At 41.0% G+C, this 27,857-nt stretch overlaps 1 protein-coding gene across 1 annotated transcript in view; it reads right to left on the bottom strand.

Annotated features, from left to right (window-relative positions):
- The window catches only part of CAP2 (cyclase associated actin cytoskeleton regulatory protein 2), a 98,715-nt gene that overhangs the window by 46,431 nt on the left and 24,427 nt on the right, over positions 1–27,857 (bottom strand). The window contains exon 4 of the mRNA XM_072152649.1: positions 25,347–25,424. Within this exon, the coding sequence (XP_072008750.1) occupies positions 25,347–25,424 (78 nt within the window). The remainder of the gene's footprint in view (positions 1–25,346; positions 25,425–27,857) is intronic.

Here is a 27,857-nt window from a genome sequence, read left to right as displayed (position 1 = left end):
AATATTTCACAAAAACACGGCAATACAAAACAAGCTACGTTTGGCCTCCATAGAAACACCACCACTTTTTTCAATTCCAATACCCGTCAGCCGACAAACAGTAGTAAACCATCTAAAGTCCACTATCCAGTACCCCAAAAAACAACGAACAATATACAACATATAGACACACCAAATACACCCACACCAGATCCTTCTACAACTGGCACACGGAGCAATCATGCCACCATATCCAATCTCCATCCAGCATCACCAACGAAGTCTTATAAGCACATAACTGATGAATTTTCCATCACCGTACATACTCTAAGAGCAGAAGTCCGGAAATATATTTCCAACACAGGGACACCCCAAACCCCCCAAAAGATCAAAGAAACCATGGCCCATCTCAAGATTTTATCAGGCCACAGTAACAGCCCTAAAAAAGTCCACCATCTCACTCCTCCAACTGAGAATACTAATTGGTCCTTCATTACTACCCATGAAGAGCTCACACCCTGTACATCCACTCAAAAAACACAACGGGACCCCCCCAACCCTTACGATCGGGAAAATACACAAGATACATCTACACCGATTCCCATTATACCAATTCCCATCATACAGATATCCAACACCCACTCAGCCCATAAGATCGACAGTGATCGACCCCTTTTTTTAGGAGACAGCCCAATTCCAACCAAACCGATTCATTCCTTCTTCCAGCCGTCAAAACCACGGAAAAGAAAAAATTCAAACGAGGCAAACGGGGAGGCAAAAAAAGAAAAAATGACCTAACCCTAACCCATGATTGTAAAAAATCCACAGTGAGAATTTATAATCTCACAGATTATGCACTAAAGCCTGCTGAAAAATCTGTGTTAGAAAGGGGCTTGTCTTTTTGCCCTAATTCTGAACCTAATGAATTTGAATTGTTCTTAGACCTCAACCAATATGTTAGAAAACTTACCCTTAAAAGATTCTTCCTGAAAAAAGAAAAAGAGAATCTCCCTAAAAATTTGCAAAAGAATGACACCTATAAATCAAACACCACCATCAAAAACAAATCTAGATTCTATCCGCTCAAAGAACAAAGTCATAACATAAAAACCTTTCATCAATTAGTCCTCAAAGACTTCAATATGCTCACAGGTTCCCATGATAAAACTACACATCGTGCTGCAAAAAATAAGGTGAAAAACAACCTCACAAAAAAAGAAAAGGCTGCACTAAAACAACTCCAGAGGAATAAAGATCTGGTTATACGTGGAGCAGATAAAGGAGGGAGTATTGTTATCCTCACTTTTACCGCATATCAAGAAGAAGCCCTCCGCATCCTTAGTGATACGAAATACTACAAAAAAATTACCACCCGTGATCCCATCCCGGATATACAAAAAAAGATTAAATGTTTTTTAGATCTATCACATGAGAAAGGGGTAATCACTAAAGATGAAAAATCGTTTCTACACATCCCTTTTCCGTCTACAGCATATTTTTATTTCTTACCTAAAATTCACAAAGATGAAGAAAAGCCCCCAGGGAGGCCAATCATCTCCGGAATTGGATCTTGCACCAGTAAAATTTCACACTACCTTGATCTACACCTTCAAAAATATGTTACTGACCTTCCAAGCTACCTCAAAGACTCCGATCAATTAATCGGAGAACTATACGAAACGACTTGGAATGACAACACCATTTTTATCACCATGGATGTTAGTGCCCTATACTCTAATATCAATCATGACAAGGGTATTAAATGTGTAAAATCATTCCTAGACAGAGACCATGAGCTACCTGAAAGCAAGAAAACCTTTCTATTAGACTGTCTCAGGTTAGTCCTAGAGAACAACTACTTCACATATGACAAAAATCTATACCATCAAGAATTAGGAACAGCTATGGGCACCCGAGTAGCACCCACATATGCTAATTTGTTTATGGGAGCTTTTGAAGAAACATTCATCTCGAATACTAATAACCCTTTTCTTTCCTATATTATAAAGTACAAAAGGTACATAGACGATTTGTTTTTCCTCTGGTCCGGACCCAAGGAAAGGATAATAGAATTTTTTAACTACATAAATCAGAACGATTGGGGCATCTCTTTTACCCTGGAAACTAATGAAAAGAACATCGTCTTCTTAGACCTTGAAATATATCATGAGGATCGAGTTTTCAAAACGAAAACACACTTCAAGAAAGTTGACTCGAATAATTATTTAGAATTTTCGAGTTCACACCATAAAAAATGGATAAAGAACGTGCCCTTTTCACAATATAAAAGAATTAGAAAAAATAGCACAAGTACATCTTCATTTGAAGAACAAGCCAAGATCCTGCAGAAACGTTTCAAGGAAAAAGGATACCCGCAAAATCTTCTAAAAAATGCGTATCAGAAAACCAAACCCTTGAAACAAATTGAGTGTATATCCAAAAACAGACCCACAATAATAAAGAATAAGACCTCCTTGTACGAAACTAATTTTATTACAAAATACAATGATAAGTACAATGAAATTCGTAACATCATGCAGAGGCACTGGCATATTTTGAAGAACGATTCCTTTCTGAAAGAGCATCTCCCAGAACGTCCCAAGATAATCTATAGGAAAGCAGCTACGATCAGAAATATCCTAGCTCCCAGCATTATCAGGCAGCATAAAGAAAGTATCCCCAAAAAAGATCAAGGCTGCGTGAAGAGATGTGGTAAACCCAGATGCTTATGTTGTGCATCTATCAAAACAGGCAAAACTTTTATATGTACCAACACCCAAGAAAAATTTACTATCAATACCCACATGTCCTGTCAAAGTAAATATATAATCTATTTAATAGAATGCACAATATGCAACCTACAATATGTAGGCAGAACAGTCCAATCCCTACGCAGCCGTTTAAACAAACATCGGGAGAATGTAAAAAATAAGTTTCTCCTTCAGGGGGTGTCAAAACATTGCACCCTCTGTCACCCGGTCAAAACTTTTCCCATCACTATCATGCCCATTGATCATATCCCAGATACAATATCCAACCGCTTCCCAACTCTCTGTAGGAGAGAAGTATATTGGATGTTTAAATTAAACACCCTTTCTCCTAAAGGGTTAAATGAAGTTAATGAAACCATTCTATAATATAAACTACTTACGTGTTGAGCTCTCCCAATTCCAATTATCCATCTAGCTTGTGGAGTTTCCGTTACCCTTTTTGACCCTTCTCGGCTTCCGTAGTTTCCACATAGTACACTGACCACAGTCTCCTTCCGTACTTGTAGTTTTCTTTCTACATCCCGACCAACTCCTGGTACCGTTCAAACTATCCGTGGACACTTACTCCTCCCCTACACCCGGTAACCGGATGTTTATCCTCGCACCAAATATCTCTAATATCAAAATATTTTTATTTCAATTTTTAAACTCAATGTATATCATATTTATTATTGTGCTAAGCTCTTTCGATTATTGTCTAATAGATATGTATTGTATATTCCATTTCAAATGTTACACCGTCTCCCTCATCTACCGGAAACGGTCATACTTAGTCTACCAGTATAAATGACAGCTTGTACACCACATTGTTATACGAACCAGAAGAAGCGCTCTGTCCGAGCGCGAAACGCGTTGTTCTTAATTCTTACATCCCCCCCCTTTTTTATTATTTTGTATTTACTAGGGGTTTTACTACCAATAAAATCAGATTTTATACTTCTTAGCAGTCCAGCGCCATTATATCGCTCTACCACATGCACATTTTACAGTGCTACTTTGTTAAGTTTTCTATCCGGAGTCGTATATCCAGAACAGGAGTAAGGATTGACACCGGGAGCGAGGCTGCACGAGGACGCTAACGGGATTTTCCATTACAAACAATCTCACAGAGTTGTGCCTGCCAGCACAACTCTACCAGGTTAGTAGATTCATACTACCGTTCTTTGTCACCTATTCACGAAGGGTACTACACTATAGGAGCGCCCCTCTCTCCATTCTCTTCCAGAGATATGTTCTTGGCAGGGAAAGGGTTAATTCAGAGGAAAGTTAAAAAAACATGCAAGGCTTTAGGCAACTGACTTAAATAAGGAAAATGTCTCCCTAAACTCATATTGCAGTCAGAATACCTCCCTGTGTCAACAACAAATTTTTGAGACTTTTTTGCGACTTTTCAAGTGCGCCTTGGCTGCACCTTGTGCAGTGTGCCTTATGTATCATTGTTTTCCAGATGTTTCATGCGACTTTTCATTTATGTATTACTTTTTTGGCTTATTTTTTTCATGGACCCTATTTTAACATGTAAATTGGAATTATTTCACTTGCTTTAAATTTTCACATGCTAAAATTTTGCATAGTAACCTGTTTTTTTCAAATTCAGATATTTTTGCATTTACATCTTTTTTAAATGTATTGGTTACTTCTAATGGTGAGGTCACACGTGGCGTTTTAATTACGCTTTACTTGCATCTTGAAACCAATTACAACAGCTGAGGAGAGTTGATTTGCCTTATTACATTACTGTTAACATTTGTGTTACAAAACGCAATATAGGTGCAGCGTTAACACATTTGTTTACATTGCTTTACCATGCATTTTGAAAATGCAGATCTTAACAGTAATGTAATTAGGCAAATTACCTCTCCTCAGCTGTTGTAATAGGTTTCAAAACGCTATCAAAACGCAACGTGTGACTGCACCCTTAACACCACGTGTGACCGCAGCCTCATCTCCCTGGGGTGTGACTAGAGTGTTTAAAAATGCAGGACACAGCCTCAAATACCAAATTAACAGTAGTGTCCACTTCTGTATATAAACCCCTCAAATGGCTTGTGTCAATGTGGATTTGAGACATTTGCAACAAAAAGTCTCAAAAAGAAGCCAAAATGTGCAGCTGCCAGGATAGTAAAAACTGAACATGTATCATAAGTAAAAAGACATGCTCATACATAAGGCGTGAAAAAGAGCTGCCAAATGTCTAAAAAATTCACCACAGAGAGACAAATCTATGATACATGTCCCCCCATGTGTTTTGCAATGTTTACATGTACTGCTCATTCCTGATCACAAGGTGTAAACGCGTGTGTGATCAGGTAAAGCTCCTCCCTACTGCCATTGAATTATATTTTTAAATGCAATTCAAATGCTGCATGTGAATGCAGACCCTAGAACAGTGGTGGCGAACCTATGGCACGGGTGCCAAAGGCGGCACTCAGAGGCCTTTCTGTGGGCACCCAGGCCATTGCCCCAGCACACAAGACAAGACTCAAAGAATCTTCCTCCAGTTCAAAGCAACTTAAAATATGCTTCTTTCAGTCTTTTGATACTGACTTCGCTACCTGGGACTGTAGGAAGAGGGAGAATGAGTAGACAGGGCTGAATTATCTTTAGAAGACCTCTTGCTGGCCCCCCCGATTCTCTGTGTACAGAGGGACACTGGAAAGAAGTTAAAATGATGAAAATTTTCCATCTTTCTACTGTGTTGCTGGGCACTTGGCCGCTAAAAGGTTTACCATCACTGCCCTAGAACTATGGTAGGTCAATCTCCCCTCTAATGAGACCCTGAAAATATTGGTGTTGGATGAGTTGAGTCGGTTAAGCTTACTCAGAACACAAGCAAACTCAATAATTGGAGTAAGGAAAACACAAAACCACAAATTCCTAAAAATGGACTGTAGCGAACATGAAACACTGGATGAAATGTAACAGAATCTCTGTACAACATCCACAGGGTCCAGTTTTCATAGAAAGTGCTCCTGCCCCCTACATTCTCAGTAACAAGCTCCTATATCTGCATGATGTCACTCCGCAAAAAAGATATTAATTTTAGGGTGCTTTTTCTCTCTGAATACCAAGTTAGACATATATGACCATGTTTTATTGCCCAGCACGTAGTTCTAAGTTACATTTCTGTTTCCGTGCATTTTTCAAGCTGACTGGGCTTAACACATTGCACAGCTACAGTTAAGGTTTTCCAGGCAATGCAATGATTTAACTCCTCTAATGATGACAACGTCATGACCAAGAATTTATTTTACTACTGTTTTTTCTTCTGTTTGCATATATTTTCTGTGCCAGGGCCAGGCTGTTTGACTGAATAGATGGAGTAGACAGACCTGTAGTGGCACTGTGTATACTATCATCCCAGGTTCACTTTTAAAGAGTTTATTTGCAGTCTTAACTATATTAGGGTTCATGCGTTTAAACAACCAAAAAGCAATAATATTTTGGTAGGCTTGTCAATTTGATGAAGACCAAAGGCATAAAAATGATGGTGATTCTGGCCCCAAGCCACAGATCCAGGAAAAAATTGTCTTGAAGACATGTGCAGAAGCTGAGATCATATAGTGTGATATAAAAAGAAAAAAGGGTGACTTCTCTTCTAGAAACCCATAACCTAGCACAACCCATAGCATTTTTTGTTTTATGATACAGTTTATGAAAAATGTTATGAAAAAATGAAATAAGGGGAACTCCAATTATACAAATATGAGTGGAGATTTACCATATGGCAGCATATGAAGGAAGTCCCCCCCTCTGTCGCCCTTTGTGTCGGCCCACTCTTTGGCCAGCCATGTCCCCTCCGTGCTCCTACAAACTCCTTGGCCTGGAGTTGGGGTAAAAGAGGATATTAATCGCAATGCCTTGTGAACCAACCAACTTTACCCAGACAAATGGTGTTTCCAAGCCCACACACATAACTACGGTATACCGTAAATGGTCCTTTGCTAGTCATCATTGTGACCTGGTGGACGGCTGCATCATTCATGCTCCCCAGCTTAGCACCTCTCTACATCTTAGACCAACTCAATGCCCTCTTCTCATTCCTTGACAGCATAGTTTCTAATTTTCTTTCGTGTCCACAGAATGTAATCCCTCTAAATCCAGCTTTTTAATAATAATTCCTTTATTAATATAGCGCACACAGATTACGCAGCGCTACACAGAGCTTGCCAAATCAGTCCCTGTCACCAATGGGGCTCACAATCTAATCAACCTACTAGCATGTTTTGGAGTGTGGGAGGAAACCAGAGGACCCGGAGGAAACCCACGCAACCCACGGAGAGAACAAACTCTTTGCAGATGTTGACCTGGAACTTTCTCTGCAGGCAGCAACTTTTTGTGTGTGACATATGAAAGAATCTAGCCAAAACTTCCAACTGAACCACTAATGTAGGAGGATACATAGCTTTAAAGTTATTCCAATTTGTTGTGACTACATGTTAAATAATTTACCGATAGGTTTTTATATTTTGTGTACCTATTAGTATCTCCTAAAATGAACTGTAAAACTTCCAAAATTGTAAGTATTGTAAATAAAGACCCTCTAAAATGCTTTCACACCTATAAAACATGCATTCAAATTCCAAATTCAAATAGATGAAAGTTGAGAGTCCTCATTTGATACGTTTTATTGGCTAGCTAAAAAAAAGAATGATAATTGCAAGTTTTCGAGACTACTTCATCAGGCATCTGAATTGAACACAAATTTATACACAAATGGCCACAGTAATGCTATGGTTGATGAGACAAGTGATAAGAAACAGAATAATCAAAGTATGGAGAGAACAGTAAACACTATTAGCCGTAAATGTGGTAGCACTTGTAACTGAGATGGTTTATTGTCCCTTGATTGAGATCTGGTCCATGGCTGTGATGACCCTACCAGGCCTGGGATCAGATTCCTTTAGAGTCATAAAAAGACATAAATCCTCACGACACATGAATCCCTGTTTTGAGAAATATTATCATAAACTTGTACTCTCCAACCCTCCTTTCTCTTTGAGATTTGAAATCGTCTTTCAATACAGGTCCTAACGGACCTGATCGGGGAACTGACACAAGCAAGAAATTGGGCACACAATCTTCTTGAATCATGGCATATGTACATTCCAGCGGAGATTCCAGATCGGGGATCACGCAGGATCGGGTAAGTAAATGTGCCCCATTGCGCGACGTGCAGTTACCCAGGGATGATGTAAACCCTTTTAGAGTTGGGTGTCTTTATTCTGTCAGTGGTCATTATGTTATGACAGGTTTTACATCTTGGCCTACTGTAAAGAGATGTTCCTGTTATTGCCGTAGACGACAGTGGGTTCCTGATAATTTATTAGATTGGGGACTTGTCTACAGCACAGAAGAGAGGTATCTGGAGATAAAGACAGGTTGCCATCCTTTTGTAAAATAAAGAGTAATTTGTGCCCAATAGCTTTTAGTGCTCCAAGATTGGGTAGTAGGTGACGAAGAGATCCTGCGGTTCTTTCTTTTTGTATTGTATTGCAGGAGTTCTTGGAATCCAACATGAAATATCTATATCTATATATGTGTACTTGCTTGAGATTTGTTGTCAATTTTTCCTGGTTATCAACTCAAATATTTGAGAATTTAAGTAAAACATAGTAAGGTTAGTTTCAAAAGGGAAATAATATACCGAATGTAATGCTTTTCCCATAAAACTTGCTGTAGAGTATACGTGGTGAATTCATGTTGATGAGGATTTAGTCTCTGTGTCGTGACAAAAGTGAACTTTAGAGATAAGCAAGAAGGGGTTGTATCCATTAACACGCAGCAGGACAACAGCCACTTATGAATGAGTGTACAGGGACAACTAACAATCCTGAGTTACCAGCAGACACTGTATCTGAAGGAGACCAACAGCTGGGACTCCAGAGTGGGCCTGACTATCAGTGATTGATAATGAAGAGCTGCTCAGCTCACTATATTGGAGTTGTATATGAGAGATTCCAGCTGCTGCTCATTTTTATCACTGTTTTCTATGTCATGAACATTCCCTGCACCTGTCACACAGTCTGAGTTTTATGGCTCAGTCTCATACCCTCATCCTAGATTCTTTACTTAAAATAGCATGACTACAAGTGACATGGCAATTCCAGGCCTTACATTAGTGCATCAGTGCAGGGTCACATGGAGATTACACAGAGATATGGTATAATCGTAAGACTTGTATCTGAGGTGTGTGTTCAGCCAGATCTGCTTTCAGCTTACAATAAGTGATGCAAACATGCAGACTGGGCAAACTGCTGAAATTTTCTTTAACATAAGTATTGTGAATTAAAAAATTGTTGAATGTGGTGCATGTTATCAAAGGTGTCTGCAATGAAGCTTTATTATTATTATTGGTTCATATGACAACTCAACATGTTTAAAATCCAATTGTCACAGAGATCAAAAAGTTTTTGCCTGGAGTTACAATTCTAAAATATACAGTTCCGACTTATATTCAAATACAACTTAAGAACAAACCTAGAGAACCTATCTTGTACGTAACCCAAGGACTGCCTGTACATGAAAATGGATAAAACAAGAATACGACAACAATTGCTCTGTCTGTATAGTCAATGAAAAACAGATCCGTTAATATACCTATTCAGTTTAATGTGTCAGTGTTCAGTTGTTTTAAAAACACAAGCAGGCTTGTAAGACTTTTTATGGATACAGCAGTTTGCAGTTTAACCTATCTTAGGCAACAGCACATTCCCCAGAAAGATCCCCCAAAGCTAAGAGTAAATCCCATCAATCATATATTTTCCACCATATACAGTATAACTTGGAATGCTTGGAATATTTTATTTAAAACAGTGTGAATTTTTAATTTATACTATAACTAATCTCAAGACATCTATTGTAGAAACGATACAGAAGTGATCTGGAAAAACCTCCTGCATGACTGTGGCATGTGCTCTATGAAATGTCTTGTCATTTTAGACAGGGTACAGTTGCTTCAGATTACTTGAGGATTCTTTCAGTAAACACTTCTGCTTTATTACAGAGTTTCTTAAGATTGTTTAGAACTAGAGGTAAGTGCTGCGCCACAGTGTTGCTGACTCATCTCACACTATCCATTGATTTGATTTTTAGTAATTAACCCCATATTTTCTTCTAGCATGTCTGATTATAACACATATCTTCTTTCTGAACTATATTGAATTGTTTTATATCCTAAATCAGGGACAAGTCCTGTCTCATCCCTGTCCTGAATCTCATACTTAAGATGTCTATTATCATGTTTGACCATAAACTCTAAAGAAGGTGGTTCACAATAAGGTATAATATACTCATGCTAAAAATGGGTTATCGTACTATTCACTCTTGATCTGTTGGTATCGGTTGCTTATATTGCTCCAGTGGTTGGAATATATTGTGGGCTGTGTTCTCAACTATTGTTTTGCATCTCTTGACAGACATCCACAACAGTTCTCAATGGCATGCCGATTATACCTCGCATTGTGTCCAGTTCCTTAGTACTAGCATTACAGGTCCCTTAGATCTGGCATTATCACCCCAACATATGACAACATAGAATATCTTGCTGGAAATTACAGTCTCATAAAATAATTTTGTTGCAGATGTTGAAAGATCTTAACTAGAGATGAGCGAACATACTCGTCCGAGCTTGATGCTCGATCGAGCATTAGCGTACTCGTAACTGCTCGTTGCTCGGACGAGTATTTCGCCCGCTCGAGAAAATGGCAGCTCCCGCCGTTTTGCTTTTTGGCGGCCAGAAACAGAGCCAATCACAAGCCAGGAGACTCTGCACTCCACCCAGCATGACGTGGTACCCTTACACGTAGATAGCAGTGGTTGGCTGGCCAGATCAGGTGACCCTGGGATAGACTAGCCGCTGCCCGCGCTGCTCGGATCATTCTCTGTCTGGATGCCGCTAGGGAGAGAGCTGCTGCTGCTCAGGGAAAGCGTTAGGGTGTTCTATTAGCTTACTGTTAGGCAGGAGTGATTCTTAAAGAACCCAACAGCCCTTCTTAGGGCTACAATAACGTTATACTTTTTTTTTTTTTTATTTGCAGCTAGTACCATATTGTGAGGAATTAGCAGGGGGACTTGCTACCGTTGTGTTTAGCTCTTAGTGACACACATATCCACCTCAAACACCAAAGTGGGAAAATTTATTAGGGGTTTGAGTAGAATTAGGCAGAGTCTGCCAGTTTCTTTTAATTTTACGTTTATTTTTTTCATAACTCAGCGTCATCTCATCTGGCATAGTAGTGTGCTGTAATACTTGGCTAGAAAATAGCCATAGGAGAATACAAACGTCTTAATTACGCCTACAGTAGCGTTATATATATTTGATTTCTGGTTGATCTGCTGGTGGCTGTACTTGCTGCAGTGCATCTACTATCAAATTGGGAGCAATTTGGAGTCAGACTTGCGACCACTGTGTTTTAGTGACGCACATATCCATCGCAAAGACCGAAGTGGGAAAATTTATTAGGGCCCGGGGTTGTATTTCAATTAGGCAGAGTCTGCCAGTTTCTTTTTATTTTACGTTTATTTTTTTCATAACTCAGCGTCATCTCATCTGGCATAGTAGTGTGCTGTAATACTTGGCTAGAAAATAGCCATAGGAGAATACAAACGTCTTAATTACGCCTACAGTAGCGTTATATATATTTGATTTCTGGTTGATCTGCTGGTGGCTGTACTTGCTGCAGTGCATCTACTATCAAATTGGGAGCAATTTGGAGTCAGACTTGCGACCACTGTGTTTTAGTGACGCACATATCCATCGCAAAGACCGAAGTGGGAAAATTTATTAGGGCCCGGGGTTGTATTTCAATTAGGCAGAGTCTGCCAGTTTCTTTTTATTTTACGTTTATTTTTTTCATAACTCAGCGTCATCTCATCTGGCATAGTAGTGTGCTGTAATACTTGGCTAGAAAATAGCCATAGGAGAATACAAACGTCTTAATTACGCCTACAGTAGCGTTATATATATTTGATTTCTGGTTGATCTGCTGGTGGCTGTACTTGCTGCAGTGCATCTACTATCAAATTGGGAGCAATTTGGAGTCAGACTTGCGACCACTGTGTTTTAGTGACGCACATATCCATCGCAAAGACCGAAGTGGGAAAATTTATTAGGGCCCGGGGTTGTATTTCAACTAGGCACAGTCTGCCATTTCCTTTTTTATTTTACGTTTATTTTTTTCATAACTCAGCGTCATCTCATCTGGCATAGTAGTGTGCTGTAATACTTGGCTAGAAAATAGCCATAGGAGAATACAAACGTCTTAATTACGCCTACAGTAGCGTTAGATATATTTGATTTCTGGTTGATCTGCTGGTGGCTGTACTTGCTGCAGTGCATCTACTATCAAATTGGGAGCAATTTGGAGTCAGACTTGCGACCACTGTGTTTTAGTGACGCACATATCCATCGCAAAGACCGAAGTGGGAAAATTTATTAGGGCCCGGGGTTGTATTTCAACTAGGCACAGTCTGCCATTTCCTTTTTTATTTTACGTTTATTTTTTTCATAACTCAGCGTCATCTCATCTGGCATAGTAGTGTGCTGTAATACTTGGCTAGAAAATAGCCATAGCAATAGGATAGCATCGTTTGGTTTTAAAAACTAAAAAACACAAAAAAACAAACAAAAAAAAAAGTTAAAAAAAAAATACAAGTTATAACTCTCATTTTCAAAATGTTTAACCCGAGGGCTAGGGGTAGAGGACAAGGGCGGGGACGTGGGCGTCCAACTACTGCAGGGGTCAGAGGCCGTGGTCCTGGGCGGGGTGAGACACCACCTGCTTATGAGGGAGCAGGGGAACGCCGCAGAGCTACACTCCCTAGGTTCATGTCTGAAGTTACTGGGACTCGTGGTAGAGCACTGTTGAGGCCAGAACAGTGCGAACAGGTGATGTCGTGGATTGCCGACAATGCTTCGAGCAATTTGTCCACCAGTCAGTCTTCCACGCAGTCCACCCATGTCACCGAAATCGGCACTCCTCCAGCTCCTGCACCTCAGCCTCCTCCCCCCCAGTCTGCCCCCTCCCAGCAAAATTTGCCATTTGAACCGGCATACTCTGAGGAACTGTTTTCTGGACCCTTCCCACAGTCACAAACCACTTGTCCGGTTGCTGATGAGCAATTTTCCGATGCCCAGGTTTTCCACCAGTCGCAGTCTGTGGGTGATGATGACCTTGTTGACGTAGTGGAAGAAGTGTGTAAAGAGGTGTCCGACGATGAGGAGACACGGTTGTCAGACAGTGGGGAAGTTGTTGTCAGGGCAGGAAGTCCGAGGGGGGAGCAGACTGAGGGATCGGAGGATGATGAGGTGACAGACCCAAGCTGGGTTGAGAGGCCGGGTGAACACAGTGCTTCTGAGACGGAGGAGAGTCCTCGACCAGAACAGGTTGGAAGAGGCAGTGGTGGGGCCAGACGGAGAGGCAGGGCCAGAGCTGGTGCATCAGCGCCAAATGTGTCAACTAGTGAAGCTCCCGTGGCGAGGGCTCCTGCGGCGAGGGCTAGATTTTCAGAAGTCTGGAGGTTCTTTAAGGAAACACCGGATGACCGACGGACTGTGGTGTGCCACATTTGCCAAACCAGGATCAGCAGGGGTTCCACCACTACTAGCTTAACTACCACCAGTATGCGCAGGCATATGAATGCTAAACACCCCACTCAGTGGCAACAAGCGCGTTCACCTCCGGCCGTGCACACCACTGCTCCTTCCCCTGTGTCAGCTGATAGTCAGCCCCCTGCCCAGGACCCTGCCACAAAAACCCCATCGTCACCTCCACGATCCTCCACAGCATCCACCAGCGTTCAGCTCTCCATACCCCAGACGCTGGAGCGGAAACGCAAATATAGTGCAACCCACCCGCACGCCCAAGCCCTTAATGTGCACATTTCCAGATTGCTAAGCCTGGAGATGCTGCCCTATAGGCTAGTAGAGACCGAGGCCTTTCGCAGCCTCATGGCGGCGGCGGCCCCTCGGTATTCGGTCCCCAGCCGCCACTACTTTTCCCGATGTGCCGTCCCAGCCCTGCACCAGCACGTGTCAGACAACATAATCCGTGCCCTGACCAACGCCGTTTCTGACAAGGTCCACCTGACCACGGACACGTGGACGAGTGCTGCCGGGCAGGGCCACTATATATCTCTGACGGCACATTGGGTTAACTTGGTGGAGGCTGGGACCGAGTGTGACCCTGCGGCTGGTCATATACTGCCGACGCCGAGGATTGCGGGGCCTACCTCGGTCCAGGTGTTTGAGGCCTACTATGCCTCCTCCTCCTCCCACCCCTCCTCCACCTCCTCCTCCGAACGACCATCCGTGGGCATGGCGCCATCAGTCGGTAGCTCTAGGCACAGCAGCAGTGCCGTCGCTAAGCGACAGCAGGCGGTGCTCAAACTGCTGAGCCTAGGCGATAAAAGGCACACCGCCCAAGAACTATTACAGGGCATCACGGCGCAGACTGATCTGTGGCTGGCACCGCTGAACCTGAAGCCAGGCATGGTTGTGTGTGACAACGGCCGTAACCTGGTGGCGGCTCTGCAACTCGGCAGACTGACACATGTGCCATGCCTGGCCCATGTGTTAAATCTGATAGTTCAGCGTTTCCTCAAGACATACCCCAATCTGTCTGATTTGCTCACGAAGGTGCGCCGCATCTGTGCGCATTTCAGGAAGTCCAGCACAGATGCTGCCACTCTCAGGGCAGCGCAGCGCCGCCTCCAACTGCCCGCTCACCGACTGTTGTGCGACGTGCCCACGAGGTGGAATTCAACACTGACCATGTTATCCAGAGTTTACCAGCAGCGCCGAGCGATTGTAGACTGCCAGATGTCAACTTCCACCAGAACTGGTAGTCAGGTCAGTCAGCTTCCTCAAGTCTACAATGAGGAGTGGACGTGGATGTCTGATATCTGTCAGGTGCTGAGTAACTTTGAGGAGTCAACACAGATGGTCAGTGGCGATGCCGCCATCATCAGCCTCACCATCCCGCTGCTTGGCCTGTTGAAAAACTCTCTGGTCAGCATGAAGTCGGAAGCTTTGCGCTCCTCACAAGAGACAGGGGAAGAAGATTCCCTTGTTGATAGCCAAAGCACCCTTAGGTCTGTTTCTCAGCGCATATCGGAGGAGGTGGAGGTGGAGGAGGATGAGGAGGAAGAGGAGGAGAATGTTGGCGAGACACAAGAGGGGACCATTGTTGAGTCCTACACTGTTGAGCGTGTATGGGCAGAAGAAGAGGAGTTGGAGGAGTTGGAGGAGGAGGAAATGGACAGTCAGGCCAGTGAGGGGAGTGAATTCTTACGCGTTGGTACTCTGGCGCATATGGCAGATTTCATGCTAGGCTGCCTATCCCGTGACCCTCGCGTTCAAAGAATTTATTCCAGCACCGATTACTGGGTGTTCACTCTCCTGGACCCACGGTACAAGCAAAATCTTTCCACTCTCATCCCTGGAGAGGAAAGGAGTGTGAGAATGCATGAATACCAGCAGGCCCTGGTGCACAAGCTGAAACAGTATTTCCCTTCTGACAGCGCTAGCGGCAGAGTGCGTAGTTCTGCGGGACAAGTAGCGAGGGAGAGTAGGCGAGCAGGCAGCTTGTCCAGCACTGGCAAGGGTACGCTTTACAAGGCTTTTGCCAGCTTTATGTCACCCCAGCAAGACACTGTCACCTGTCCCCAGTCTCGGCAGAGTAGGGCTGATCTTTACAGAAAGATGGTGAGGGAGTACGTAGCTAACCATACCATCGTCCTAAATGATCACACAGCTCCCTACAACTACTGGGTTTCAAAGCTGGACATGTGGCACGAACTGGCGCTCTACGCCTTGGAGGTTCTTGCCTGCCCTGCCGCTAGCGTCTTGTCAGAGCGGGTTTTCAGTGCAGCTGGTGGCATCATCACCGATAAGCGTACACGCCTGTCGACTGACAGCGCTGACAGGCTGACGCTTATCAAGATGAAAGCATGGATTTCTCCTAATTTCAAATCTCCAGCAGGTGAAGGAAGCTCAACCTGAATAATTTATCCACTCCTCCTCCTCCTCATTTTCCTCCTTCTCCTCCTCTTTCTACAGTAAAGCAGAGGAAACTGGCTGTTTTTTGACAGGGCCCACTGGCTCTAGGTATAGTACTTTATGCATTTAATTTTTCTGGAGGGCCACCGACACGGTCCTCTGTTTTAAACAATTTTTGGGAGTGCCACATACAGGCACTCAATCTATTCAATTTTTCTGGAGGGCCACCTTTCCGGTCCTCTGTTTTAAACAATTTTTTGGGACTGCCACATACAGGCACTCAATCTATTCCATTTTTCTGGAGGGCCACCTACCTGCTCCTCTGGTTTGAAAAATTTTTTGGACTGCCACATGCAGGCACTCAATCTATTCCATTTTTCTGGAGGGCCACCTACCTGCTCCTCTGGTTTAAAAACTTTTTTGGACTGCCACATACAGGCACTCAATCTATTCCATTTTTCTGGAGGGCCACCTACCTGCTCCTCTGGTTTGAAAAATTTTTTGGACTGCCACATACAGGCACTCAATCTATTCCATTTTTCTGGAGGGCCACCTACCTGCTCCTCTGGTTTGAAAAATTTTTTGGACTGCCACATACAGGCACTATCCAAATTGAATTGTCTCCATAGCAGCCTCCACACGTTGTCTCCATTGCTACCTCCAAAAGTCGTCCATATAGCTGCCTCCATACATCGTCCCTTTATCAAACGAGGTTTGTCAGGCCGAAATTTGGGTTGTTTTCATGGATTCCACATCAAAGTTGTTAACTTTGTCGCCACCCTGCTGTGTTATCCACAAAATACACTGGCAAACTTTTACCATTTACGGATATTATTTCAGCGCTTCTTGCGCATCTGTTTACATTCCCCTCACCCGCCATATCCTAAACTTATAAGAACGCTACTACACTTGATCTTATACAAAAGGTTCTTAGAAGTGCTGTTTGGGGAGTAGCCTAGAGACAGGGGCTTGGATTGGCGAAAGCTCGCCTAGCAGCGGAGCGCTAGCTCCATGCGCATCATGCGCTTCTTGCGCATCTGTTTACATTCCTCTCACCCGCCATATCCCAAACTTATAAGAACGCTACTACACTTAACTTGGTGCAGGCTGGGACCGAGTCTGACCCTGGGGCTGGTCATATACTGCCGACGCAGAGGATTGCGGGGCCTACCTCGGTCCAGGTCTCAAAGGCCTACTATACCTCCAAATCCTCCCACCCCTCCTCCACCTCCTCCTCCTCCGAATTACCATCCGTGGGCATGGCGCCATCAGTCGGTAGCTCTAGGCACAGCAGCAGTGCCGTTGCTAAGCGACAGCAGGCGGTGCTCAAACTGCTGAGCCTAGGTGATAAAAGGCACACCGCCCAAGAGCTATTGCAGGGCATTCCACATCAAACTTGTTAACTTTGTCGCCACCCTGCTGTGTAAGCCACAAAATATACTGGAAAACTTTTTTCATTTACGGATATTATTTCAGCGCTTCTTGCGCAGATGTTTACATTCCCCTCACCCGCCATATCCCAAACTTATAAGAACGCTACTACACTTGATCTTATCCGAAAGGTTCTTAGAAGTGCTGTTTGGGGAGTAGCCTAGAGACAGGGGCTTGGATTGGCGAAAGCTCGCCTGGCAGCGGAGCGCCAGCTCCATGCCAAGAACCAACTAACATAGTTTTAACTGCAGTACCTTTAATCTACTACTAGTTCACTGCCTCCATACATCGTCCCCTTATCAAACGAGCTGTGTCAGGCAGAATTTTGGATTGTTTTCATGGCTTCCATGTTAACTTTGTCGCCACCCTGCTGTGTAATCCACAAAATATACTGGCAAACTTTTATCATGTACCAATATTATTTGAGCGCTTCTTGCTCACCTTCTTTGGTTCCTCTCTGCTACCCATTGGTTTGAAGCCTGAGTCCATTTAGGGTATGTCGCCATGCCACTCTCTAGCCTTCCGCTGCTGCCGCTGCCTCTGCATGCCGTCCCCTATAGTGTCAGGGTCAATTATTGGATGTTTTAGATGCTATCTAGCTTCATTCTGTCACTCTGTCATGGCCATGCTGTTGCCCATAATTTTGGCATAATGGTGCGATTAAGCAGCCTCAGAGGCATCCATGCATGCTGCCCCTGCTGTTTCCTGTCCATTTCCGTGGTGTTTCCATCCTTTTCTGAGGTTCCCAGGTGTTTGGCCAAGCTTCCCTGTGCAGAGCCTTGGTCCCCTTGAAAAATGCTCGAGTCTCCCATTGACTTCAATGGGGCTCGTTACTCGAAACGAGCACTCGAGCATCGGGAAAAGTTCGTCTCGAATAACGAGTACCCGAGCATTTTAGTGCTCGCTCATCTCTAATCTTAACCTCTACAGGAAGTGGTAGGTTTTGAAATATTCAATGGTCTGAACTTTAATGGTCACTGAGAAGACCTCACACTACTTTTTTGGATCTAATACCATTTCTTTGTTTTTTTTGACATTTAATATGAAGCCATTTTTATCACTCAACTGTTATATAGCAAAAATGTAAAGTTAATTTTTTTTAATTGTATTTTTGGACCCCTTAGAATACTTACACCCTAGGGTGTCTGATCACTTCCACCATATATTGCAGTATAAGGAGATTTTGTAGTACATCCGTATCGGTCTGTTACTTAAAGACCGATACAGATGGTGCCTAAACACCTGCCTGGGAGTTTGTCTGAAACTCCAAGCTGTCTTGGCGACTGGTCATTGCACATTTAAATGGTTAACACTCATTTTGTTAGCATAATGCAGCAAACACCCATTGAGCATGAAGAGGGCTCAGCCCATGAGTCCTCTTCATACTCCCCCCCAGGAACATCCAAATGTGGTAAGGGTTAAAGATTCCCATTCTTTTGCCCATTGAAGAAGAAGGAAAACTGGAATACTGATTGGTAATAGTATGGACACAAATATATCATGAGGCTGTGATCCCACAATCTGCTTGAAGTGAGTTATGCATTTAAATGCATTGGGAGAAACGCACCACTAAACACATTTATGTTGTGACCCAAATGTATGTGTTTGGTAAATTCAGACAGCATTACAGTACAGGCAGTCCCCGGGTTACATACAAGATAGGGACTGTAGGTTTGTTCTTAAGTTGAATTTGTATGTAAGTCGAAACTGTATATTTTATCATTGTAGTTCCCGACAATTTTTTTTTTTGCCCCAGTGACAATTGGAGTTTCAAATTTTTTTGCTGTAATAGGACCAAGAATTATCAATAAAGCTTCATTGCAGACAATTTTAAGCTGATTATTGCAATCTGGGACTATTTTAAAGCATCCAGAGAGCTTCACCAGAGGTCACAGTGGGCAGAGGGGTCCGTCTGTAACTATGGGTTGTCTGTAAGTCGGGTGTCCTTAAGTAGGGGACCGCCTGTAGGAATAACTGCAGCATAAATTGACGTTATGGGGGAGATTTATCACAGCAGTATTCTGGCGTGGAAGCAGTGAAATAATCGCAAATTCTTGCGCAGTGCAAGTTAAGTCCCTACTTAAGAACACCTGACTTACATACGACCCCTAGTTACAAACGGACCTCTGGATGTTGGTAATTTACTGTACTTTAGCCCTAGGCCAAAATAAACAGCTATAACAGTTATCAATGATGTCTGCAATGAAGATTTATTGTTAATCCTGGTTCTAATGACAACCCAACATTCCAAAAAATCCAATTGTCACAGAGACCAAAAAAAATTTGGCTGGTATTACAATGATAAAGTATACAGTTCCGACTTACATACAAATTCAACTTAAGAACAAACCTACAGACCCTATCTTGTATGTAACCCGGGGACTGCCTGTACATATATCCTTCACAATTGAATTGACCATATTGTGCTACCCACATAAATATCATAATAACGTCCGGCATATATAAAACAAATACTGACCCTATGCATGTAAAAGAAACACTGTAAACCACCAATATACTGTAATATATCCTTTGACCCCTAGAAAAATGTAATAATAACATTGCATAACATATACAGTACCCACTAAAGCAATATTTACATTACCTAATTGCATGCCCCCTTGAATTAACTTTTTACAGCAGCCCTCTAAAACAAAATGATGTACAACCTTTTGATTACTTTTTATTTCAAACTTAATGTGATGCAAAATGGCAATTCTGACTTTTGGGCACTATCTTCCTTTATTGGGACCGGAAATAACAATGGGGGATTATAACAGTGGTATGGGACCCCTGAAGGCAAGGGGGCCTGCATGTGTAGCAGTTAAAACTGCAAATCAAAGAACTGCATTCAGGTTTTTCAGCTGCAGTGCCAAAACAACATTAAAACTAAATGAAGTTATTTACAATGTAGGTAAGATGTGGTTTTAACTGCAATGTGGAATGATGTGCATCTTATAGTTTTATTTTATATTTTGCAGTGGATACATGTTAACCAATTGTGTTTTACTTTGAAATAAAACTGCAAAAACACCTCAAAAATGGATGTTGTTTTAACCGCAGCCAAACCATGTTTGAACGCACCCTAATACTTCAATGTTTTGTTGTTGATGCATTGTCATTGTTTTCAAAAGAAAGAAAGTCACATTAACTACATTGATCCTGATCCTTAACAACAAGCATGGCTTTACAAATAAGGCTTACAAATGATTCTATTCAGTCCATGGTTTTGGCTCAAAAACTGCAATAAAAAACCCTGAAACATATAAACATGCCTTAGGGTTGTCTGTGAAGAGGATCTGGGAATATGCACATATGTTTTCTAGGATGGTATAAGAAAAACATTGGGGGACATGTATCAAACTTTTGGCTGGTCTTTTTTTTTTTAAAAATTGAGGCTTTTCATGGTTCTTGTACTCATTTGTGCCTTTTTTTGCGTCTCCTTTAAAAGTTCACCATTGTCTAGTTTCCTGCAGTGTTCCCTGAGTGATCACCTGAATCCAAAAGTGAAAGTTGTGACTTTTTAAAAAGTTGCTAATTATTGGGCAAATCTGCGGCTGCCCCTGACCCTAGAAAATAGCTGGGGAACTGTTTGCAACTTTCAACTGTGTGGTGTTAGTCCTCACTACAGACCAGACGCCACATGTATCAATAAAGAAAAAACTCTTAGATACATCTCTCCAGCAGGTAAGCCACGAAAAGTCTCAAAAAACAGACAGAAAAAGCCAGACTTATGATACATGTGCTCCATTGCCTTGTAAGACAGCCCATTTTTGACAACAAGCATGACTTTTTCACTTTTTTGTAAAGAGGAGCATACAACATATGATTAAGTTCACACTACCATCAGAATTTCTGTTATTTATTTCCGCTAAAAAAGAAAAAAGGATGATCTATCAATCTAGCTCTCCTATCTATATGACAAGAGGGTATGCTAATTCCCCAAGATGTTCCTGTCACACACAACCCCCACAAACATCTAAATTTCTATTCTATCTTATCTATTTCTATATATCTTAAATATACAGACGGTCCCCTACTTAAGAACACCCGACTTACAGATGACCCCTAGTTACAAACAGACCTCTGGTAATTGGTAATTTACTGTACTTTTTCCTTAGGCTACTATAAACAGTTATTAAAGGTGTCTGCAATGAAGCTTTATTGTTAATCCTGTTCTTATGACAACTCAACATTTTTTAAATCCAATTGCACAGACACCAAAAAAAAATTGTTTTACAATTGTAAAATATACAGTTCCGACTTACATACAAATTCATCTTAAGAACAAACCTACACAACCTATCTTGTACGTAATCCGGAGACTGCCTGTATATCTATTTATATTTATCTATCTAAAAAAACTGATGTAATAACTGATCTAAAAAAAATTATCTGTCTCCCATTGACTTCAATATAAAAATGATAAGATCCATTATGCATGTGTTTTGTTCAAATGTACAACAGTACTGCATCCACCGTCATTTTTTATGTAAAAAAATGCATGCATGACGGATGATTGCCTAACAGAGGTTTGCATGGTCGTGTCAGTGATACACAAAGTTTGTACAGGCAGTCCTCGGGTTACATACAAGATAGGTTCCATAGGTTTGTTCTTAGGTTGAATTTATATGTAAGTCGAAACTGTATATTTTACAATTGTAACTCCAGACAAAACTTTCTTTATCCCCAGTGACAATTGGATTTTCAAAATTTTTTGCTTTAATGGGACCAAGGATTATCAATAAAGCTTCATTACAGACACCTTACAGCTGATCATTGTAGGCTGGGACTATAGTAAAGCATTCAGAAAGATTCACCAGAGGTCAGAGGGGTCTGTCTGTAACTATGGGTTGTCTGTAAGTCGGGTGTCCTTAAGTAGGGGGCCACCTGTATTAACAAAAAGGTCACTTTGGAATATTATAAGTGTTCTGAGGACAGTGACCTTCCTCTTTTGATTTTAGTATGATTTCATTACAAGACAGCAGTCTAATAATCAGATATTATTCCATATTAAAATGTTCTTGTCAGGAATGTCTGTCTTTAACAGTGCTCAGTTGTAAAGGCTGGGGGGATCTGTGCTGTGTGCTTCCAGCAACCACTACTTGGTACACATAAACATTTGTATCAGGTAAGAAAGCCATCTGACTGTTCCCATCGCGCATACAAATATAGAACATGACCATAAAAAGTCACAGAGCAGGTCCTCTGCGCAGTAACTTATTACAGTTGCTGTGGGATTGGTATGCCAGCTGGAACTATATTAGCAGCACAAGATCATTGCACAATGTTTTCAGGACAAGAGGGGCTCACACAGAGGCACACTGTACTGTTTCTGCTCACAGGCAGATAAACATATTTATCATTTGCTTATGGATGAATCAGTACATAAAAACAAAGTATTCAATAAAAGTTACTAAAAGCTCTTTGTCAGATATATTTTGTTGGAGGGACTTTCCGACTCCAGCCACTTGTGCAAAATATGGAATAAGTTTCTCCATCAGGAGAACAAGGGTCTGAAGGTACCATTACATGGAACATGTGAATGGGACTTTCACCATTTCACAAAAGGAAATGCAAAGATGTTAATTTATTTGTAAGTTCTTGTTCTCCTGATCACTGTCCCAGAGATTGAATCACCTATCATGATAATTATTGAGAAAATCACTTTATAAATCAGTCCGTGCAAGCAGCTAGAACGTGTAGAAGAAGGTTAGGAATTGCTCAAACTTCCAATGTCGTTTGAACTGCCATTAGCATAATGAACAATTAGGAATTCAAAAATGATCTTAAAAAACAATTCTGCTGGGGATTACATGAGGAAACACAAAGGTTATGGCAAGCCTGCTGTACATCCACAGAAGATCCGTGGTTAACCCACCAAGATGTGTGGAACAAATAATGAGGAAATAATGAGAATCAGCAAAGTATGTGAGATGACGTCCTGTATTCTAAAAAGGGACAAGGGAATAGCTCCATGGATTATTCAGATACAGGCAGTTCCCTACTTAAGAACACTCGACTTACACACAACCCCTAGTTACAAACGAACCTCTGGATGTTGGTAATTTACTGTACTTTAGCCCTAGGCTACAATAATCAGCTATAGCAGTTATCAAATGTGTCTGCAATTAAGTTTTATTGTTAATCCTGGTTCTTATGAGAATCCAACATTTTTAAAATCCAAAGAGACCAAAAAAATTTGGCTGGGGATACAATTAAAGTAAGATAAATTAGTTAAAGATAAATTTTGAAAATATCTGGATAGCTATTGTTTTCTCATAAAAAAAATCATCATAATAATCAAAATATAAGGTTTTAATGGATAATATAGAGAGTGTGGATTAAAGGGGAAGTGTGAGATCAGGAAAAGTGCTAGTCCATTCTTTTAGGGAATGCTTTAAACTGCAGAATTAATCTAAGCTTTTCTGGGGTTCCAGAGAACAGACGCAGCATGAATCCTAAAGACTGGGAGTTCCATACATATTTAGTGGCATATATAAAGCAGAGGTTATTTTTGCATTTTAAAATACAAGATGAAGTCACCTTGTATGACATTGAACAGTAGAGCAAATCCTCTGAGTCTCCAGTCCACTGTCTATGAATCTGTGCAAAGCTTCCATGCCTTAGCTGTGACTCAATGGTTCATTCATAGCTTTACATTGCTAAAGCAAATAGTCTAGACAGCTGAATGACAGAATTAACCCATTTGCACATATGCTGTCATCTTCATTAGTTTTCCTCATCGCTTTGTGTTTTGATAAACTAATGGTTAGTTTTCCTGTTTCAGTTTAACAAAGACTGTAGATTTAGCCATTAGCTTTGGCAGTACTTAATGAAACCACCATATATTTCCACTTCACCTGTTGTTTACTGAACTATACTGAAAATGGCAGATGGAAATATATCTATGGTTATTTATTGATGCAATTCAGGTCAAATATTTTTTTAAATGAATTGTGTAATGGGACCAGAGATAAACTTTTTATAATATTAATCTGTTTTATTCTCTTCCACTATCTCTTGCTATCTAGTCACTATCTCTTGCTAAACAATGAAATTCCTTGGAATAGACCACTAGGAAAATTTAGAATGAAATTGTACTCTGTAAACCCTCTATGACAGTGATGGCTAACCTATGGCACTGGTGCCAGAGGTGGCACTCGGAGCCCTTTCTGTGGGCACTCAGGCCCTCACTTGAGAGGACTCCAGGTATATTCCTGCAGTCCCCGAGCCCAGGACTTGCTGTGCACAGAGCTATTTTAAAGCGACAGCTGTACCTGGGACTATTTTCTGCTTTATTGGTGTCCTCAGAGTGCTGGTATCAATGAAAACTGACAGAGAAGGGAGTTTGAATCACAAATTGAATTTCTGTGTTGGCACTTTGCGATAAATAAGTGGGTCTTTGTTGTAGTTTGGGCACTCGGTCTCAAAAAGGTTTGCCACCACTGTTCTATGAGGTCATTTATTAAAATTTGAGAAAGAAGAGAGCCAGACCTCTGTGGGACCACGCTGGTTAGTGCGACTAAGTCTGATTATGTACCATTAGGTTTTCTATTATTCATCTACCTGTTAACCCAATAACACAGATTTTCCCCTCTGTTAGCGCTCTGTGTAATAGTAAAGCGTTACACTACATGCTACACACAACTTGCAGCAGTACTTTTACACAGAGAGTCCTCTTACAAAACACCATACAGACTTCAGTATGTTTGACAACGGACCAGGGGACCAAAATGTCCCAGAAACACTGTTTGTCATTAATAACCAATAATTGCATGATAACCAAGGGTAATTGCACAGCATTCTATAATAATACACACAGTGATATCACAATCCAAGAATAATGCATGTCAAAGCTATGGACAAAATGGCATAAGGAATATATGCAGTGGTATCCCATTTTACCTGGATATGAAGCACAGATTAAACTGTGGGGGTAAAAAGTAAAAAATACAATTGATACAGTTTGCATATTGGTTGATACTGTTTTCTTTGGAGGTAAGACACCTCTGGGATGTGCATGAGGGAGTCAAGAGAGATATCTACCATGCAAATAAACATTCATCCAACAGCTATCTCAAGTGGATAGGAGACTTAAGGGGGCAATGGATTACTAAAACATTGCTAATTGCACCACAAGTGGCTATATCAGTGTATCTTACCTCTGGGGGCTGCTGGTGCTGGGAAGCATAGGCCAAAAATACTCTTTCAGCTTTAAAGGCATTTTCCACTAGTGTAGCCTAGAAGAGATAGCAGAAGAAGGTATCAATCAATAGTGCTATTCTGGGTCTATATCAACTAATTTCAGGAGAACATCATGATAATCATCCTGTCTACTATTAAGACCTTCCATTTGGTTCAGATATATTTATTTAATATTATACAGCAGATAAAGAGAAAAAATCATTTTATCAAATGTAGCATGATCAACATAAATGTAAATTTTGTGCTTCGTTCATTTAGTTGTGTTTTTTTGTTGATATATTTATAGAGTTATTTTTATGACTTTGGTAACTGATTTACTATTATTTAAAAACATGCGTTTTGGATTGTTGTGTTCTCTGTGTCTGGTCCATTTCATACTGCACATCTTCTTTTGGGCTATTTTTAATGGGTGATTTTTTGTAAAGCTGTGTCTATATTACAGATTATACTTTTTTAGTAGTTTGTAACTTTTTTAAAGGTTATATTTATCTTAAAATTGCATAGAAGGGAAATATGTAGGGTGACTGATTACCATATGGATGAGATTTCCTAATTGAACTTTATTTACAAAAAGAGGTTATTATTTTGTGTTTTTTTTTAACATACCTTTCTCCGTTTAGAAGAGGTGAAAGGAAGGCTGCTACTCATCCTTTGGGTTCACTGTAACTATATGAAAATCCAGAAGAAATAAAGAACCAGCAGTACCTTCAGTAAACCCCAATGATAGGAGACCCTCTAAATCACTGGAGCAAGCGACTAAGCGTCGGGTGCATGTGGAACAGTAACATATGCAATAATCCTTACAAAGAAAACAGCACTCTCTGACATATGGGTAAATCTTCACTTTATTCAAAGAATACCAATGGTGCAAGACAGACGCACGCTGCGGCTAGGAGATGGGCCACAAAATGACCCATTGCCTAGTCCTTAAATTTCAAATAATCAAATATTATATAACCAAACATAAACTTCCCACCCCCCAAAATAATTTGCCTCATAAGGAAAGAATCGCTCTAAAAAATCTAGCCTCAAGAGAAGAATTGGTTATAAAGATGAAAAGAAGGGTGGGATTGTGGTTTTAAATAGAACTGATTAGGTTAAATAATCACTTAGACTTTTATCCGATACAGAGTTTTACATCAAACTCAAATAAGACCCGCCCCACTACCTTTAAAGAACCCTTATACTCATTGTTGGGAGAAGGGTCCAAACATTGTATACTTATTAAAAAAATGCTCATATCCTAAGGTGCAAGGTATATTAGCATATTAATAATACCCCAGTTAGGCCAATAATCTTTGGTATCAACTCTCTCACAGCCAATCTATCCATTATGACCGCACAGTTTGGTCCCATTTTCGCAAACATGTATGTTAGCACATCATCATTGGGACAAGTCATTTCTAACACAAATTGTTCCACAACTGAATATTGTACAAACAATATATAGACAATATATTTATTATTTGGAACGGGAGCCTTGAAGAAGCTAATAAATTTATTGAGGAGATTAACAAAAATGCATGGGATGCAGAGTTCACTAGTAATATTACCGAGAATTATGTAGAATTCCTTGATGTGTTTTTTTTCCATACAAATGATGAGATTATAAAAAATAGACCTTTTTTGAAAAGGTGCATAGCAACAGCTATCTGGATTTTTCAAGCAGATATCATAATATATATCTTGATATACTGATATCAAGAAAGCTTTAGCTGGAACTGTACAAACTGATGATGTCCCTCGAAATGTCACATTGGTGCATGTTGGCTGAGCCTATTCATACTGTTATTTCCCTAGGTCCTCCTGATGGGGCATGGGATATATGTGGATCTTGTTGAATACAATAGAGCAGCAAGCTGTAGTTCAGACCTCATTGTTTACATTTCTGCTGACAGCAAGCCATCAATTTTTTCTTCTATATTCCAGTTCACTAGGTTGTAAGCTCTCAGTGACATGTCTATGGGTCAGCGAGAGACACAGAATGCACAGTAAGACATAACATCATGGTTATACAATTTTTACTGTTAACCCACATCTATTATTCACCTATAGATATCACCTACCATCATGTTACATCTATTTCATACTGTATAGCAAAGCTAGAGCTCTTGGCTCATTTTCTTGTTATTATATTTAGAATACTGGCTTTATACATGACAGAAATGACGCCAGGGTTGAGGTGTGACTGCTATTTATGCATCCCTTGAACCTGCGCCTCTACTCTCTCATACTCTAAGCAGTTTTGGGATTCCATAGACGGACACATCAAAAGCCAGAGAATATAAATAATGGGTGAGGTGGCAAGAAATAAGGTCATAAGTAAATAGTTTTGCAATTTACATTTTCTTTACTTTTTACATTTGTTTAAATTTGGGCACCATTCAGATCAATTTTAGAATCTGAATGCATGAGCAGAGATATTTTTTTCTCTGCATTGATGTATTTTCTGTATTATAGTGACTTTG

This window comes from Engystomops pustulosus, chromosome 5 (genome assembly GCF_040894005.1).
Source record: "Engystomops pustulosus chromosome 5, aEngPut4.maternal, whole genome shotgun sequence".
Taxonomy (NCBI): Eukaryota; Metazoa; Chordata; class Amphibia; order Anura; family Leptodactylidae; genus Engystomops; species Engystomops pustulosus.
Note: the sequence above shows the minus strand (reverse complement) of the source record. Positions and strands in the feature narration are given on the sequence as shown.